General features: G+C 40.0%; 1 protein-coding gene across 1 annotated transcript in view; it reads left to right on the top strand.

Annotated features, from left to right (window-relative positions):
• Nucleotides 1-15,186, top strand: part of LOC126368159 (phospholipid-transporting ATPase IF) — a 36,259-nt gene that overhangs the window by 13,068 nt on the left and 8,005 nt on the right. The window contains exons 3-16 of the mRNA XM_050012044.1: nucleotides 51-176; nucleotides 1,246-1,467; nucleotides 2,520-2,699; nucleotides 4,530-4,832; nucleotides 5,102-5,349; nucleotides 9,012-9,242; nucleotides 9,561-9,752; nucleotides 10,146-10,317; nucleotides 11,492-11,682; nucleotides 11,949-12,230; nucleotides 12,502-12,638; nucleotides 12,972-13,107; nucleotides 13,927-14,072; nucleotides 14,895-15,062. Coding sequence (XP_049868001.1) covers nucleotides 51-176; nucleotides 1,246-1,467; nucleotides 2,520-2,699; nucleotides 4,530-4,832; nucleotides 5,102-5,349; nucleotides 9,012-9,242; nucleotides 9,561-9,752; nucleotides 10,146-10,317; nucleotides 11,492-11,682; nucleotides 11,949-12,230; nucleotides 12,502-12,638; nucleotides 12,972-13,107; nucleotides 13,927-14,072; nucleotides 14,895-15,062 — 2,734 coding nt within the window. The remainder of the gene's footprint in view (nucleotides 1-50; nucleotides 177-1,245; nucleotides 1,468-2,519; nucleotides 2,700-4,529; nucleotides 4,833-5,101; nucleotides 5,350-9,011; nucleotides 9,243-9,560; nucleotides 9,753-10,145; nucleotides 10,318-11,491; nucleotides 11,683-11,948; nucleotides 12,231-12,501; nucleotides 12,639-12,971; nucleotides 13,108-13,926; nucleotides 14,073-14,894; nucleotides 15,063-15,186) is intronic.

Here is a 15,186-nt window from a genome sequence, read left to right as displayed (position 1 = left end):
GCCCTGGAGCCATTTCTCTCCAAAAAGGATTTCCCATTATTTGTTATCAGATAGTCCAGTATCACCGTTGACAAGCGTGGCTCCCCTCAGCTTCATGGTGATGGTGACAGCGGTGAAGCAAGGATACGAGGACTGGCTGCGACATAAAGCTGACAAGAAAGTCAACAACCAGATTGGTAAGGTCGATTCAAGAGGGTTCTCATGACGAGAATCAAATCCTGTACATTATAATAAACATCACACAAACAGCCAAAGTATTACGTCACTGTTTTCTGGTCAGGAGAGGGATCATACATACTCCACCACGGTGTTCCACTGCGGCTTGGTATAAAAAAAACCCAGAGTCCCAAATGCATAAAGTGTTTTTTTCCTGATAAATAGACCTGACAACACCGCCCGACAAGAATTCGAAACCTGAGTCACAAGTAATTAGAATAGACAAAAAATAATTAAGTACTTATAATATTTAGATACCGATGGACCAGCCCAGCAGTGGGACGTATATTCAGGGTGTTAGTGACATCGTTACTAAAACTTTACGGGACGATTCAGACCATGACTCTGAATTGATATCAAGAGGAATTTTCCGTCGCAAAAGTATGAAACTGAAAATAATTAAAAGAAACCTTAAAATTCTACTTGATATCAACTCAGAATCGTGGTCTGAATCATCGCGCATCAACCTTTGCGCGAGCAAAATCAGGCGAGCTAATGAAATAATTTAAATGGTTTATTACCGGAAAGAGGTAGTGAATTAGGTGTTTTACGTCGATATTATGATAATATAACAACGCTTTGTTAAAATCACCAAAATAAAATCGTAAATACAAGCCTGTCACAATTAAGAAATCACCCACCTATAATTAATGAAATAATTGCCCAGGACTTTATGTCAGGCGGCTCGCCGTACTTGGCCATATCTACGTTACAGTAATTGTTATATACGTGCTCGTATGGCTACTTGTGCGGAGCTTATTACATTACCGCAAAAGTATAGAATTGAAAATACTTACTTAAAAAGATCTCAAAAAGTCATGAATTACGACGGAAAATTCCACTTGATATTATCTCAGAATTATGAGCTGAATTATTGTTCTCAGTATTCGTTAAGATGTCACTAACACCCTGTATGCTGTTTCTGTTATGTTCGATGGACCGAAATAAAATAGTTTACTAAGTAATGAGAAGACAAACTTAGCACTAAAATATTGTCATGTAAGTACTTACTTAATCTATTCCTTCCAGTTGAGATACTCCACAAAGGAGTTATAAAAGAAGTCAAAAACTCCACTATAGCACCAGGGACATTAGTTCGTGTGAAGCGAGGGAAGGCTGTACCAGCAGACTTAGTGCTGTTATGTTCTGCTGGGGAGAAGGGAAGATGCCACATCACCACTGCCAATCTGGACGGGGAGACCAACTTGAAAACATTGAGGGTACCACCGCCCTTGGTAGGGTATACTCCAGGTATGTTGAGGCTTTTTCAATTCGAAATTCCCTTGGCAACTCTGTTAAACAGGCAATACTTGCTGGATCAACCTGTAACTTCCTTGTATTATATACCCTCATCTACAAATAAATGATTTCTGTTTTTGTCTTTGAACGTACAAGACTTATCTAATGAGTAAGATCAGTCTATGATCATCATCATGTCCCTAGCAATATCCCGTTTTTCAAAGGGTCCGCTTACCTAACCTGAAGGCTTTTTACAGAAGCGACTGCCTTCCAACCCGCGAAGGGCAAACCAGCCTAATACAAATTAGGTCACATACCTCCGAAAATGCATTTCTCGGGAATGTGGGCTTCCTCACGATGTTTTCCTTCACCGTTGAGCACGTGATAATCATGATCCAAACATGAATTCGAAAACGAATTCGACAATCATTGGTTGAGGCCAGGATTCGAACCTGTGACCTCAAAGTGAGAGGCAAGCGTTCTACCAACTGGGCAACCACGGCTTATATCTATGACATCTAAGTCATATATCCTTTGCTGGAAAATCGGAGTTACGAACCTCGCAGATTTTCAAAGTTTTGTGACCTTCAAAAATGAGTTCGAAATGACCTTCTTCATTTCCGTTTCCGCATTAGCTTCTATAAGAACGCGATGCCTAACCTTCCCCAAAAAGATGGTGCTGTAAAAAAATGTCTTCGTTTAACCTTTTCGTTTAATTTCTTATACTTATTACACCCACGCACAACACATCTTCCACCCATTATTATTCTGATCAATATAAAGAGAAGCAATATAGGTATGACCCATGCTGAGCTATGACCGATTTGCACTGCTGCAGCACACATACATTACCTGGCGTGTTTAATACAGAGCTTCGTCTCTGTTGATTGGTTGTCTGTATCTAATCTTATTCATTTTGGATGCATGTGTGTCTGTAGACCAAATAAAATGTTTTTATCTATCTATCTAGGTAGCATCATAATTTAATTCCTTCTGATTAACAAGAGAAGCTCCCAAAAAGAGGGTATTAACCCGCAATCACGTGATTCTTCACCTTCTTTCAGATATCCTGCCCCAAGGGATGAAGATAGAAGTACCTCATCCTGTAGCAGATTTGTATACGTTCTATGGACGCATAGAGATACCTGGACATGACAGCTTGGCCCTTACAACAGACAATCTAATGCTACGAGGCTCTAGGGTGAAGAATACGGAATGGGCTATAGGGTGTGCTATTTATACTGGTAAAATTTCCTTATAAATTATTATTTTAAAGAAAGAAAGAAAGTATTTATTATTAGAGAACGCCACAGTAACAATACAAAAACATCAATCTTCTGTATCGGGTTGAGAGGTGAATTACCAACCTCGTCAACCCTGGTGTCAGGGTTATTATAGTTATTGAGCCGCCAAAGGCCCCTGACATGGCTCATGTAACGACTACGAAAAAACATCAATAATAGACACGGCTACACAATACGATATAGATTATAATTAAATAATTATACTTAATAATTATAGATATTAGTAGCCCAGTACTTATTTGTTCCCATAATCTGTAATAGTCCTACACGAACCGGATTGTCTTTGGGTGCACTCCCATAGTGCATAGGTACAGGGATAATCGCCGGTTGGTGTCACATCACATTTAGATTAAATTGTTTTGGCTTCGACCCCTTCAAAAGTCCGGGACTCCATAGGCCCGAGATATGGAAACTACATACATAATCATAGATATAATAATTATTGGGTAAAATAATAACTCCTAAGTAATGTTAATTTATGTTTTGCTGAATAAATATTTTTTGAATATGAGAGGAAGCATCCAAACGTATTCGGCCCAGTCCCACTTCAGTTTGGGGGACTTTTTACCTACATCAGGTGCATCGGAGCGATGGGATAGTCGTTAGCCACTGGACACCTCAAGGCGGGCATAGAAGTCGAGGCAGACCGCGTAAAAGATGGTGTGACGACCTCAATGCTTATCGGCGGGTTTGACCGGAGATCGCGCAAAGTCGAAAAGAGTGGAAAAATCAAGGGGAGGCATTTGTCCAGTAGTGGGATCGAATAGGCTACATAAGATATTAGTGGAGAGGGCAGAGACAACAGACGCAAGTTGTTAGAACAAAAATTCGTAGCCGCATCGGCTTAGTAGATAAATTACCTACTTAGAATTATTGGTTGCCTCGGTGAAGCGTGCGATTGATGTACTTAGTTGGGATATAGTCGTGATCTTTATGTTAAATGTGTTGTGGCTTAATATTGGCCGGCAACCACGTTACGAGGACGGCTGAGCCATTGAATTTTACGAACGTGAAGATCGACTTCTTTCTTTGTGGAATCTAATAATGTATCAAATTTTAATGATCCTGTTAAATATAGACCTTACTAGGTTATAAATTCTACGCAGTAACTCACTTCTATCGCGATTATTATTTAACTCGTATTTCCCTAATCCAAACTAACCGCGCCGATAAGGATTATTTCAAATAAATATAGAGGAGACTGGTTTTCCCTTATCTTTACATACGTGTGTGTTAGATTTTTAATTAAATATTATTTGACGCATTTCGTAGATCGGTAGAGCCGCATTACGCCACAGAAATGCGTTACAATACAAACGCTACCAGACTATACCTACAGTGTTATCACAAAACGAAGACTAGAAGATAAATTAGGTTTCAAATATAGTCAGTGTAACGGAAGACTACAACAGTCATCATCATCATCAGCCCATAAACGTCCCCACTGCTGGGTTTGGATAGGGAGAACGGGCCTTTAAACCATCACGCGGGCCCATGCGGATTGATGGTTATTAACGACTGCTAATGCAGCCGGGACCAACGGATTAACGTGCCTTCCGAAGCACGGAGGAGCTCGAGATGAAAACTTTTTTTTGTGGTCACCCATCCTATGATCGGCCTTTGTGAAAGTTGCTTAACTTCAACAATCACAGACCGAGCGCGTTTACCGCTGCGCCACCGAGCTCTTCGATAACAATACAACATACATAATTACATATTATATTAGACATACTTATTACATATTAGACAACATTTTTTTCTTAATTTCAGGTGAAGAAACAAAATTAGCTTTAAATTCCAAGTATACAAGCAACAAGTTCTCGTCATGCGAGTTGGCCGTTAACGGATTCTTGGTCTGTTTCATACTAATCCTAATCCTAGAGATGGTATTCTCTCTATTAGCCAAGATGTTCCTCGAGAGACGACTACCTGGCCACCAACAATACATGGGCGAAAATTCTACTGCCGTCACCTTTAGGAGCATAGCACAAGACCTATTCTCCTTCCTTCTTCTTTACTACTACATCATCCCCATGTCTCTTTACGTCACTATTGAACTGTACAAGTTTATTGGTAAGTGCAAATTGAACTATACATATTTACATATAGACATTTCGGGATGATTGAGGGTAGGATTCGCTTTTTGAAGGATGTAATATTATCACTAATTTCGCAACAGTGCGCAATTAAGTAGTCTTGACAAGTCGTACCAATTTACATACATTGACACTCATCACATCATCACTAATTTAAGAGCCACGCTCTTGTCAGTATAGCCATTCTCCATTCTTGTCTATCAGAGGCCAACACACACACATTGACTCTCTATCTTCCAAAACCAGGTGCCCTCTTCATCGGATGGGATGAAGATCTTCGTTGCGAAGAGACCGGTCACCCAGCGGTCGCCAACACGTCAGACCTCAACGAGGAACTGGGTCAAGTAGAGGTTCTGTTCTCGGACAAGACTGGAACTCTGACCAAGAACCTGATGGTATTCAAAACTTGCTCCATCCGAGGCATGGTGTATGAAGTAAGGGAAGGTGGACTGTACAATGTGGAGATGCCTCAACAGCCGTTGGACACTGGTCAGGTCTGTGTTCTTCCTGTACTTATTTATTTTTAACCGACTTTAAAAAAGAAGGTTATCATTATCTTTTCTGTTGAGGTGTATCAGGTGATTTTAAATACCAGGTATTTCTGGAAAACCAATGGAACACAGCATTTCGAGGATTATTAAGTATTTGGTGCTAATGTTGAGTACAGACGCTTAATATAAGTATGTCATCTTCTTCTATCATGTGGGTGGGTTGTGACGTGGATGACCAATCTCATCAACTCTGGTGTTAAGGTTATTATTGAACCGCTAAAGGCTCTGACATGGCTCATGAAATGAATACTTACATCAGTAAGCAGAAACCGTGACCAGCGAAAAGAACGGGACGTAGCTGGTTGCAAACCTCCAGTGAAGGAGAAGAACCCCAAGAATAAATACGATCATCAGACTAGGTAATTTCTATCAACCTAACATTGTGTGGCCACCAGTGATCCTTTTCTTTAATGTCCTTACTGTTGTAAGTAAGTAGATATTACTTGAGTCACAACCCACACAAGAGAAGAAGATGTCCTTTTTAAAATGATGGACTGTCTTCCTATTTGGGCTGCGTTAGCTGATAAATCTACCACCATACAATTTATCATATTTGTCTTTGAAGGGATATCGGAAGTGGAAGTGAAGAAAGATAGCGGTTGTCTTGCTAGATGTTTTATGGCTCTGCCTATTTCGTAGTAATTTTATGTACTTACTAGCTTTTGCCCGCGACTTCGTCCGCGTGGCGTCTTATATAAGAGAGAGATCTTTGTGTGTGTGGGAGTGCATACTTATGCAGTTTAGATGTTTTTTTACAATTTTTTTCCCAATAACTCCCATTTTTTCAAAATACAGCCAAAAATAAACTTTATATTTACTAAGGTATGCATGCATGCTAGATTGAATCAATTGATTGAATTGATTTTTTTTTTAATTGATTGTTCATTGAGTTTTAATTTTAATACACACTTCCTCTCTTCCCTTCAACGTTGCTGTGCCCTACAGGGTCCATGTTTTAGTTCCTATGCCTATGTAACACCCCATTGTACTACATGGAATGCAATAAATAATTTAATTGAATTGAATTGAAAACATCTATCTTACGCGGTTTCGATTTTTTCATACAAATGTTTTTTTCCCGCTAACTCCCGCTTCCGTGGGAATTTTGCAATATCCTGTTGCAACTAAGCTTTAAGTTAACTAAGGTACCTGCATGCCAAATTTCAAGCGTCTAACTTAAGCGGTTTAGATTTTTCACACAAAAGGATTTTCCCGCTAATTTCCGTTCCCGTGGGAATTCCGGGAATTCCTTTCTTAGTGCACCTCTACGGTACCTAAACTATGTCCCTTCCAAATTTCAAATGCCTACGTTTAGCCGTTCAGGCTATGCGTTGATATGTCAGTCACTGAGTCAGTCAGTTTCTCCTTTTATTTAGATTTGATTTTTTCATACAAATGTTTTTTCCCGCTAACTACCGTTCCCGTGGGAATTTTGTAATATCCTGTTGCAACTAAGCTTTAAGTTTACTAAAGTACCTGCATGCCAAATTTCAAACGTCTAACTTGAGTGGTTTAGATTTTTCATACAAAAGGATTTTCCCGCTAATTCCCGTTCCCGTGGGAATTTCGGGAATTCCTTTCTTAGTGCACCTCTACGGTATCTAAGGTACCTGCGAGCCAAATTTCAAACATCTAACTTGAATGGTTTAGATTTTTCATACAAAAGGATTTTCCCGTTAATTCCGTTCCCGTGGGAATTTCGGGAATTCCTTTCTTAGTGCACCTCCACGGTACCTAAGGTACCTGCATGACAAATTTCAAACGTCTAACTTGAGTGGTTTAGATTTTTCATACAAAAGGATTTTCCCGTTAATTCCCGTTCCCGTGAGAATTTCGGGAATTCCTTTCTTAGTGCATCTCCACGGTACCTAAGGTATCTGCATGACAAATTTCAAACGTCTAACTTGAGTGGTTTAGATTTTTCATACAAAAGGATTTTCCCGCTAATTCCCGTTCCCGTGAGAATTTTGGGAATTCCTTTCTTAGTGCACCTCTACGGTACCTATGGTACCTGCATGCCAAATTTCAAACGTCTAACTTGAGTGGTTTAGATTTTTCATACAAAAGGATTTTCCCGCTGATTCCCGTTCCCGTGGGAATTTCGGGAATTCCTTTCTTAGTGCACCTCTACAGTATCTAAGGTACCTGCATGATAAATTTCAAATATCTAACTTGAATGGTTTAGATTTTTCATACAAAAGGATTTTCCCGCTAATTCCCGTTCTCGTGGGAATTTCGGGAATTCCTTTCTTAGTGCATCTCCACGGTACCTAAGGTATCTGCATGACAAATTTCAAACGTCTAACTTGAGTGGTTTAGATTTTTCATACAAAAGGATTTTCCCGCTAATTCCCGTTCCCGTGAGAATTTTGGGAATTCCTTTCTTAGTGCACCTCTACGGTACCTATGGTACCTGCATGCCAAATTTCAAACGTCTAACTTGAGTGGTTTAGATTTTTCATACAAAAGGATTTTCCCGCTGATTCCCGTTCCCGTGGGAATTTCGGGAATTCCTTTCTTAGTGCACCTCTACAGTATCTAAGGTACCTGCATGATAAATTTCAAATATCTAACTTGAATGGTTTAGATTTTTCATACAAAAGGATTTTCCCGCTAATTCCCGTTCTCGTGGGAATTTCGAGAATTCCTTTCTTAGTGCACCTCTACGGTACCTAATGTATCTGCATGCCAAATTTCAAACGTCTAACTTGAGTGGTTTAGATTTTTTATACAAAAGGATTTTCCCGCTAATTCCCGTTCCCGTGGGAATTTCGGGAATTCCTTTCTTAGTGTACCTCTACGGTATCTAAGGTACCTGCATGCCAAATTTCAAACGTCTAACTTGAGTGGTTTAGATTTTTCATACAAAAGGATTTTCCCGCTAATTCCCGTTCCCGTAGGAATTTCAGGAATTCCTTTCTTAGTGCACCTCTACGGTATCTAAGGTACCTGCATGCCAAATTTCAAACGTCTAACTTGAGTGGTTTAGATTTTTCATACAAAAGGATTTCCCTTCACTACTCTGCTCCTATTGATTGTAGCGTGATGAAAAGTATACTATAACCTGTCCAGGAGTGTGAAGAATAATTGTACCAAGTTTCATTAAAATCCGTCCAGTAGTTTTTGTTTCTATAAGGAACATACAGACAGACAGACAGACAGACAGACAGACAGATAGACAGACAGACAGACAGACAGACAAAAATTTTACTGATTGCATTTTTGGCATTAGTATCGACCACTTATCACCCCCTGATAGTTATTTTGAAAAAATATTCTATGTACAGAATTGACCTCTCTACAGATTTATTATAAGTATAGATGTACCTTTTTCATTCATTCATTCATTCATTCATGCTCAGTCATCATCACTAATTTACGAGCCATGCTCTTGTCGGTGTAGCATTCTTTATGCTACTTTTTAGGAAAAAATAGGGCAGTGGTTGCCTTCATGCCTTCCGACCCGCAGTACTCTGTCTGACGCGAGTGTGATGGCGCCCAGAATACTCTATTACAAAGCCGTACTAGGACTCCTGTCCTCCGCCTCACAGTTACCTACTGCTGCGCGCTATGCTCAGTACTCTACCAATTACTTTCTATTTCAGACAGATATCAAATTTTTCTTCACGATCCTCGCTCTGTGCCATTCCGTTCAGATCTCGAATGAGGACATGAAGCGACTCAGCGCCCGGTTGTCCATAAGCAACGGTCAGTTCATAAGCTTTTTCAAAAGGAAAAAAGGAAATAAGAACACAGCAAATGGTAATGGCGGCGTCATAGATAATGAGACGTGGAACAAGATTATAAAAGAGAATGGGAGTCACATGGATTATCAGGTAAGGTTTAAAGGTACAGGTACTGCTTTGAGCCAGACAGTATTTATTGCTTGACCAAACGCTATCACTAGGCAATTTTAGTTAGCGACACTAACGGTTTCCTTATCAGAGAAGATTATAATGTAAATTGGGTCGTTCTTTGTTGTCGAGCATTCATTTCAAAAACCAATGTTGTTAAGCAAAGTTCTCGTGGCCGACTTTAATGAACACCTTGCGTCCTCCCTCCAGTAAGTAACGCGAATTGTACGTTAGCGAGTGTCATAATAGGAAAATTGCAACTTGGCTAAGCATTCTAGCTATTATATTTTTCGGTACCAGGCAAGCAGCCCTGACGAGAAGGCGTTGGTTGAAGCAGCAGACAGCGTGGGGGTCACCTTCCTAGGGGAAGAGGGCAACAACCTGCTTCTAAAGATTGGAGAACAGACAGAAATGTATGAGAGACTCCAGCTTGTAGAATTTACCTCGGAGAGGAAACGCATGTCTGTGATAGTGAGAGATAAGGATGGACGGGTGAGTAATGAGGCAAACGCTACCTATTACTAAGAATTATTTATAATCCTTCTTCTATCGTGTGGGTAGTGAGGTGGATGGATGACTAACTTCAGCAACCTGGTATTATAATTAATAGATAGAAACACAACTCATAATATTCAAACTTATCTAACCAGATCATTGCATCATCGAATAACCATTTGAAATTTAAAGCAGTGAGAATGGTGGTTCCAATCATGCTACAAATAATTCCATTGATAATGCAATTCTCTTTCCCTGGAAGTATTTTGTTTCTAGTTGTTCTAACTATTAATTAAACTAACTACCTGTCTTTTACCACATCACTTGTAGACTATTCTCTAGCGATCCTTGCGAATATCTCAAATGCTTACTAGAAATCCGTCGTCCCAGATATGGCTGTTCTGCAAAGGCGCCGAAAGTTCAGTGTTCCCGCTATGTAAAAACAATGCTATGGTCGACATGACTGAGAGAGATATAGATATATTCGCCAGAAAGGGTCTCCGGACCCTCGCCGTAGCGTATAGACACGTACCTGATGAAGAATATGAAAGAATCGGTGAAGGTAAGCTATATTTTATTAAGTTTACCCTTTTACGTTTACAATCGTTTGAGAACTTTTACTAGCTCCTAATGCACTCAGAACCTTCTGCCAGAAAGTTCGGACATGGTTACAATGCGCTTGCACATTGCTAACAGAGGCTTGCTTAAACGAAGGTATATTTCAGAAGAAGGCTTAAGTTTTTAAATATGTATTTTGTTATAACCAAAATAAGCGCGGTACTTTCAGATAGGAGTGTGCATAAGTACACTCATTAATTTTAAGCACACCCCGGACACTTCACACACAACACCTCGTTTCACACAGACATTACACACTGACGCCGCGACTTGTGCTGAGTGAGGCCCTTTTATCTCAGGACGTCCACCACCACCTTATGGTCATTTCGACAAACATCCGTCTTGCTTTTTTGTAATTGTTTTAGCGGAAATTTGATATGATGTTGTTGACTTTTTTTTTGTGTGTGGCGTCCTTTTATAATAAACTTTTTCTATTCTATTCTATTCTACGTTATCGTACACGCGCATCTGTGTGTGTGACCGAGGTAAACCTAGCTCAGCCGCGCTGGTGGGCAGAGGAGAATTGCCGATCATACGTAATATTCATCCCTTATTCCTATCTATGGTGTAGGTCTCAATGTTTACTATGTGTAATGAATGATATCAGAATCTAATCTAACTCTAGGGCGGGAATATGTAAGTGGTGCTATTACAGTTAAGTTTATACTTAAGTATTGAGGTACATAAACTGCCTATATACGCCCCACTGCTGGGCACAGGCCTCCCCTCAATCAACCGGAGGGGGTATGGAGCATACTCCACCACGCTGCTCCACTGCGGGTTGGTGGAGGTGTTTTTACGGCTAATAGCCGGGACCAACGGCTTAACGTGCCCTCCGAAGCACGGAATCATCTTACTTTTTCGGACAATCAGGTGATTCAAGCCTGAAAAGTCCTTACCAAACAAAGGACAGTCTCACAAAGTGATTTCGACAATGTCCCCATCGGGAATCGAACCCGGACCTCCAGATCGTGAGCCTAACGCTCTAACCACTAGACCACGGAGGCTGTTTGACCACGGAGGCTGTTAGTATTGAGGTAGGTAGCTCGTAACATTTGAGTGAATACCTACATTGGCTATCGACCTTCGTCGTTTGATTCTAAATTTTCGTTTAACAGCAATAAGGAAGATCGACGGAAGGAACGCAGAAGCGTTACAACAAGTGACACAACAATACAGGGTGTTAGAGCGAGAGTTGACCCTGGTTGGAGCGACGGGAGTCGAGGACTGTCTACAGGATGACGTTGCTGACACACTGGCGTCGTTGCGACGAGCTGGAGTCAAAACTTGGGTGCTCACTGGGGATAAGGTGCGTGTGGTAATAATGAAGGTTTCGTTAACAACAATGATACTAACAAACAATTAAACACAGACAAAGAAATGCACTGAATAACTGATGCTAGTAATCCTACGGATGAAAACAGATGAAAGTAACTGATAGCACAGCTTGTGAGCTGGAGGCTAAAAAGGCTTTGTAAAAAGATAACGAACATTTCACTCAAACCTAGCTTTAATAACTTACCTATCAATTTGTTTTCTAAACAATCTTGAACTCAAACAACATACTTCTTTCAGGTAGAAACAGCAATAAACGTAGCAAAATCTTGCTCTCACATATCTGAAAACGATCGTCAGATGTTGCTTCAAGGCGTGGTGGATGACGAAGCATTGAAAGCTCACTTTATAGAATTCCAAAGGATAGTCCATGAAACGAGTTACAGAGATCTGACTCTAATAGTAGATGGTACCACGATGAGTAGCATACTAGACACGAGACATGCTCCCGTATTTGTTGATATTTCATTGAAGTGTCACGCAGTTTTATGTTGCAGGTTGTCGCCTATACAAAAAGCTGAGGTTAGTATAAAAATATTACTAAACGCCGTTTAGGATATCGATTGAACATCGCCATTTTATTCACGTAGAGTTTTTAAATCAGCTAGTTCAGCTATTTGAACCAGAAAGCTTAGGGTTTTTGTTGAAATTTAAACTTTCAAAGTCAATCCTGGAGTGTATGACGGTCAAATTGAACAAATTAATAGAAACTGCATCTGCAAGGATGGGCAATAGTTGTTGGAATTAGTCAATAAGACATAAGACAATAAAGATTATTGATTCTATGTTCCAGATAGTGAAATTAATAAAGCATAGTCCAGGACGTCCGATCACCGCAGCCATTGGAGACGGAGCCAACGATATATCTATGATACAAGAAGCGCATGTCGGCTTCGGGATATATGGCAAGGAGGGCCATCAGGCTGCCAGGTTGGTAGTTGTAGTTTTTTATATAATAGGGAAGATTTATTATTAAAAACTAGCTACAAAAATGCCTACATGAAATTTAGATTATGATGGAGACTATATTTATATCCGAGACAACTTGCAATATGGCTATTAAAATTTCGGCCATCCAAATTCTTCGTGTACTAAGTAAGATTATAATTGATCATAAAAGATTATAAGATTATAAAAGATACTTAACTTTCAATACAATAGCGCTATAGAAAAATCACACATTATTTTATATACTATTAAGAGCTCGTTCGTTAAAAAAGCACCAAGTTTGTTTAATTTCGCAATCGATTACCTTATTTCCAGATCAGCAGATTTCGCCTTCACAAAATTTTCTATGATAAAGAAAGTTTTGCTAGTTCTGGGCCATTGGTATTACCAGCGACTGGCCACGCTGATCCATTACTTCTTCTACAAGAATCTTGTCCTTGGAAATCTCATGGTAAAGAGTGCTGATCGGTCTGTTTCATGAACAGGCTTCTCTTTTTGTATTTCTTTATCAACTGTTTCTGTTTCATGAACAAGCTTTTCTGTTTGTATTTGTCCATCATCTATTTTTGTGTCATAAACAGGCTGATCTGTCTGTATTTGTCGCTCATTTGTTTCTGTTTCATAAACAGGCTGCTCTGTCTCTGTTTGTCCATCATCTGTTTCCATGTCATGAACAGGCTGCTTTGTCTGAATTTGTCCATCATCTGTTTCTGTGTTATGAATAGGCTGCTCTATCTGTATTTGCCCATCATTTGTTATGTATGTTTCTTGAACAGGTTGCTCTCGCTGTATTTGTCCATCATATGTTTCTGTTTCATAAACAGGCTCGTCTGTCTTTATTTAACCGTAGATCTCTTTTGAGACAAGTTTGGACCGTGTATACGTATATTGGAACGTCTCCATCGCTCTTGCAGATCACAAGTCTGAGACTGAGAATTTTCAGTTTTGACAGTTTGAGCAAGATAATTATCGTCCTTCCGACTCTTCGATAAGAAATATGTTGATAAATTATTATTCGATAAGAAATTATTATAATCGTGCCAACTTCTTGTTCTTGTCCTTTCTCTGTTTGGGAACTCTTTGTTTTCTTCATTCACTATCATCATAATCATAAATCAGTCTGTTTCAGTCCACATTTTGTCTATTTGTGTCCAGAACTTATTGTTTGGTTCTTTTACAGTGGTAGTATGATGAATAATTAAAGCACATAATAACGGGTTCTTACCGCGTTTAAATGGGGATAGTATGTTGAATATTTTTTTCTCCGCAGGTATTCTTCCAATTCCACAATCTGTTCTCGACACAGTCGATATTCGACTCTATGTATTTGACGTTCTACAATTTGTTTTTCACTTCACTGCCTTGCCTGATCCTCAGCGTGACGGAGCAGCGGTGGCCGATGCATTTGTTGCACACGTAAGAATATATTTTACTTCAAATAATATTTTAACAGCCTCTGTGGTCTAGTGGTTAGAGCTTTAGCCTCACGATCTGGAGGTCCGGGTTCGATTCCCGATGGGGACAATGTCGAAATCACTTTGTGAGACTGTCCTTTGTTTGGTAAGGACTTTACAGGCTTTAATTACCTGATGACCAGCAGTGTGACTTATACAGGCTGTTTATCTTGGTTCTGTAATGTTTTAAGGAGAATGAAGTCATGCTTTTTTTTACAAAAGCGTAGCTTTTTTGGTCAAGTGTAGAAAATTGGGATTGACTTTTAATCACTTTAGATTGGCTCCCATCTCGATATCTACACCTATTTGCATATTAATATCTCTCCACATTTCCGATACTCATTAGGCATTCCTGTAGAAATGATAAAATAAACAATAATAAATAAGTATAGAAGGGAAACTGACGAGCTCGGTGGCGCAGCGGTAAACGCGCTCGGTCTGCGATTGTTGAAGTTAAGCAACTTTCGCAAAGGCCGGTCATAGGATGGGTGACCACAAAAAAAAAGTTTTCATCTCGAGCTCCTCCGTGCTTCGGAAGGCACGTTAAGCCGTTGGTCCCGGCTGCATTAGCAGTCGTTAATAACCATCAATCCGCACTGGGCCCGCGTGATGGTTTAAGGCCCGATCTCCCTATCCATCCATAGGGAAGGCCCGTGCCCCAGCAGTGGGGACGTTAATGGGCTGGTGATGATGATGAGAAGGGAGACACTCCGCCCCGCACCAATCTTTTTTTTTTTGAGAAACGTAGTCTGGAATGTCCCTCATTGCATTCTTTGCTCCACAGAAATCCCACCCTATACAGAGAAAACTATAGAAACAAGTTGATGACGTGGCCACCATTCCTCGTATGGTGTCTGTCAGCGTTATACCACTCAGTAATTATTTACGTATTCGCGTGGTTATTAATAAGTAATTCCGTGATCAACAGAGATGCGAAGACTGTGGATCTGTGGTAAGTTGATAACGCTATACCTACCTATAGACTAGCCTATTTCTCCTATATCTCTAATCTCCCTATTACCTAACAACTCTTTAGCGTTGAATTGAAGTGCTGCATAACGATGTGTCAGAAAGGC

Source organism: Pectinophora gossypiella, chromosome 7, assembly GCF_024362695.1.
Source record: "Pectinophora gossypiella chromosome 7, ilPecGoss1.1, whole genome shotgun sequence".
Lineage (NCBI taxonomy): Eukaryota > Metazoa > Arthropoda > Insecta > Lepidoptera > Gelechiidae > Pectinophora > Pectinophora gossypiella.
The sequence above is the reverse complement of the archived record's forward strand: the minus strand, read 5'-3'. Positions and strand labels throughout refer to the sequence as shown.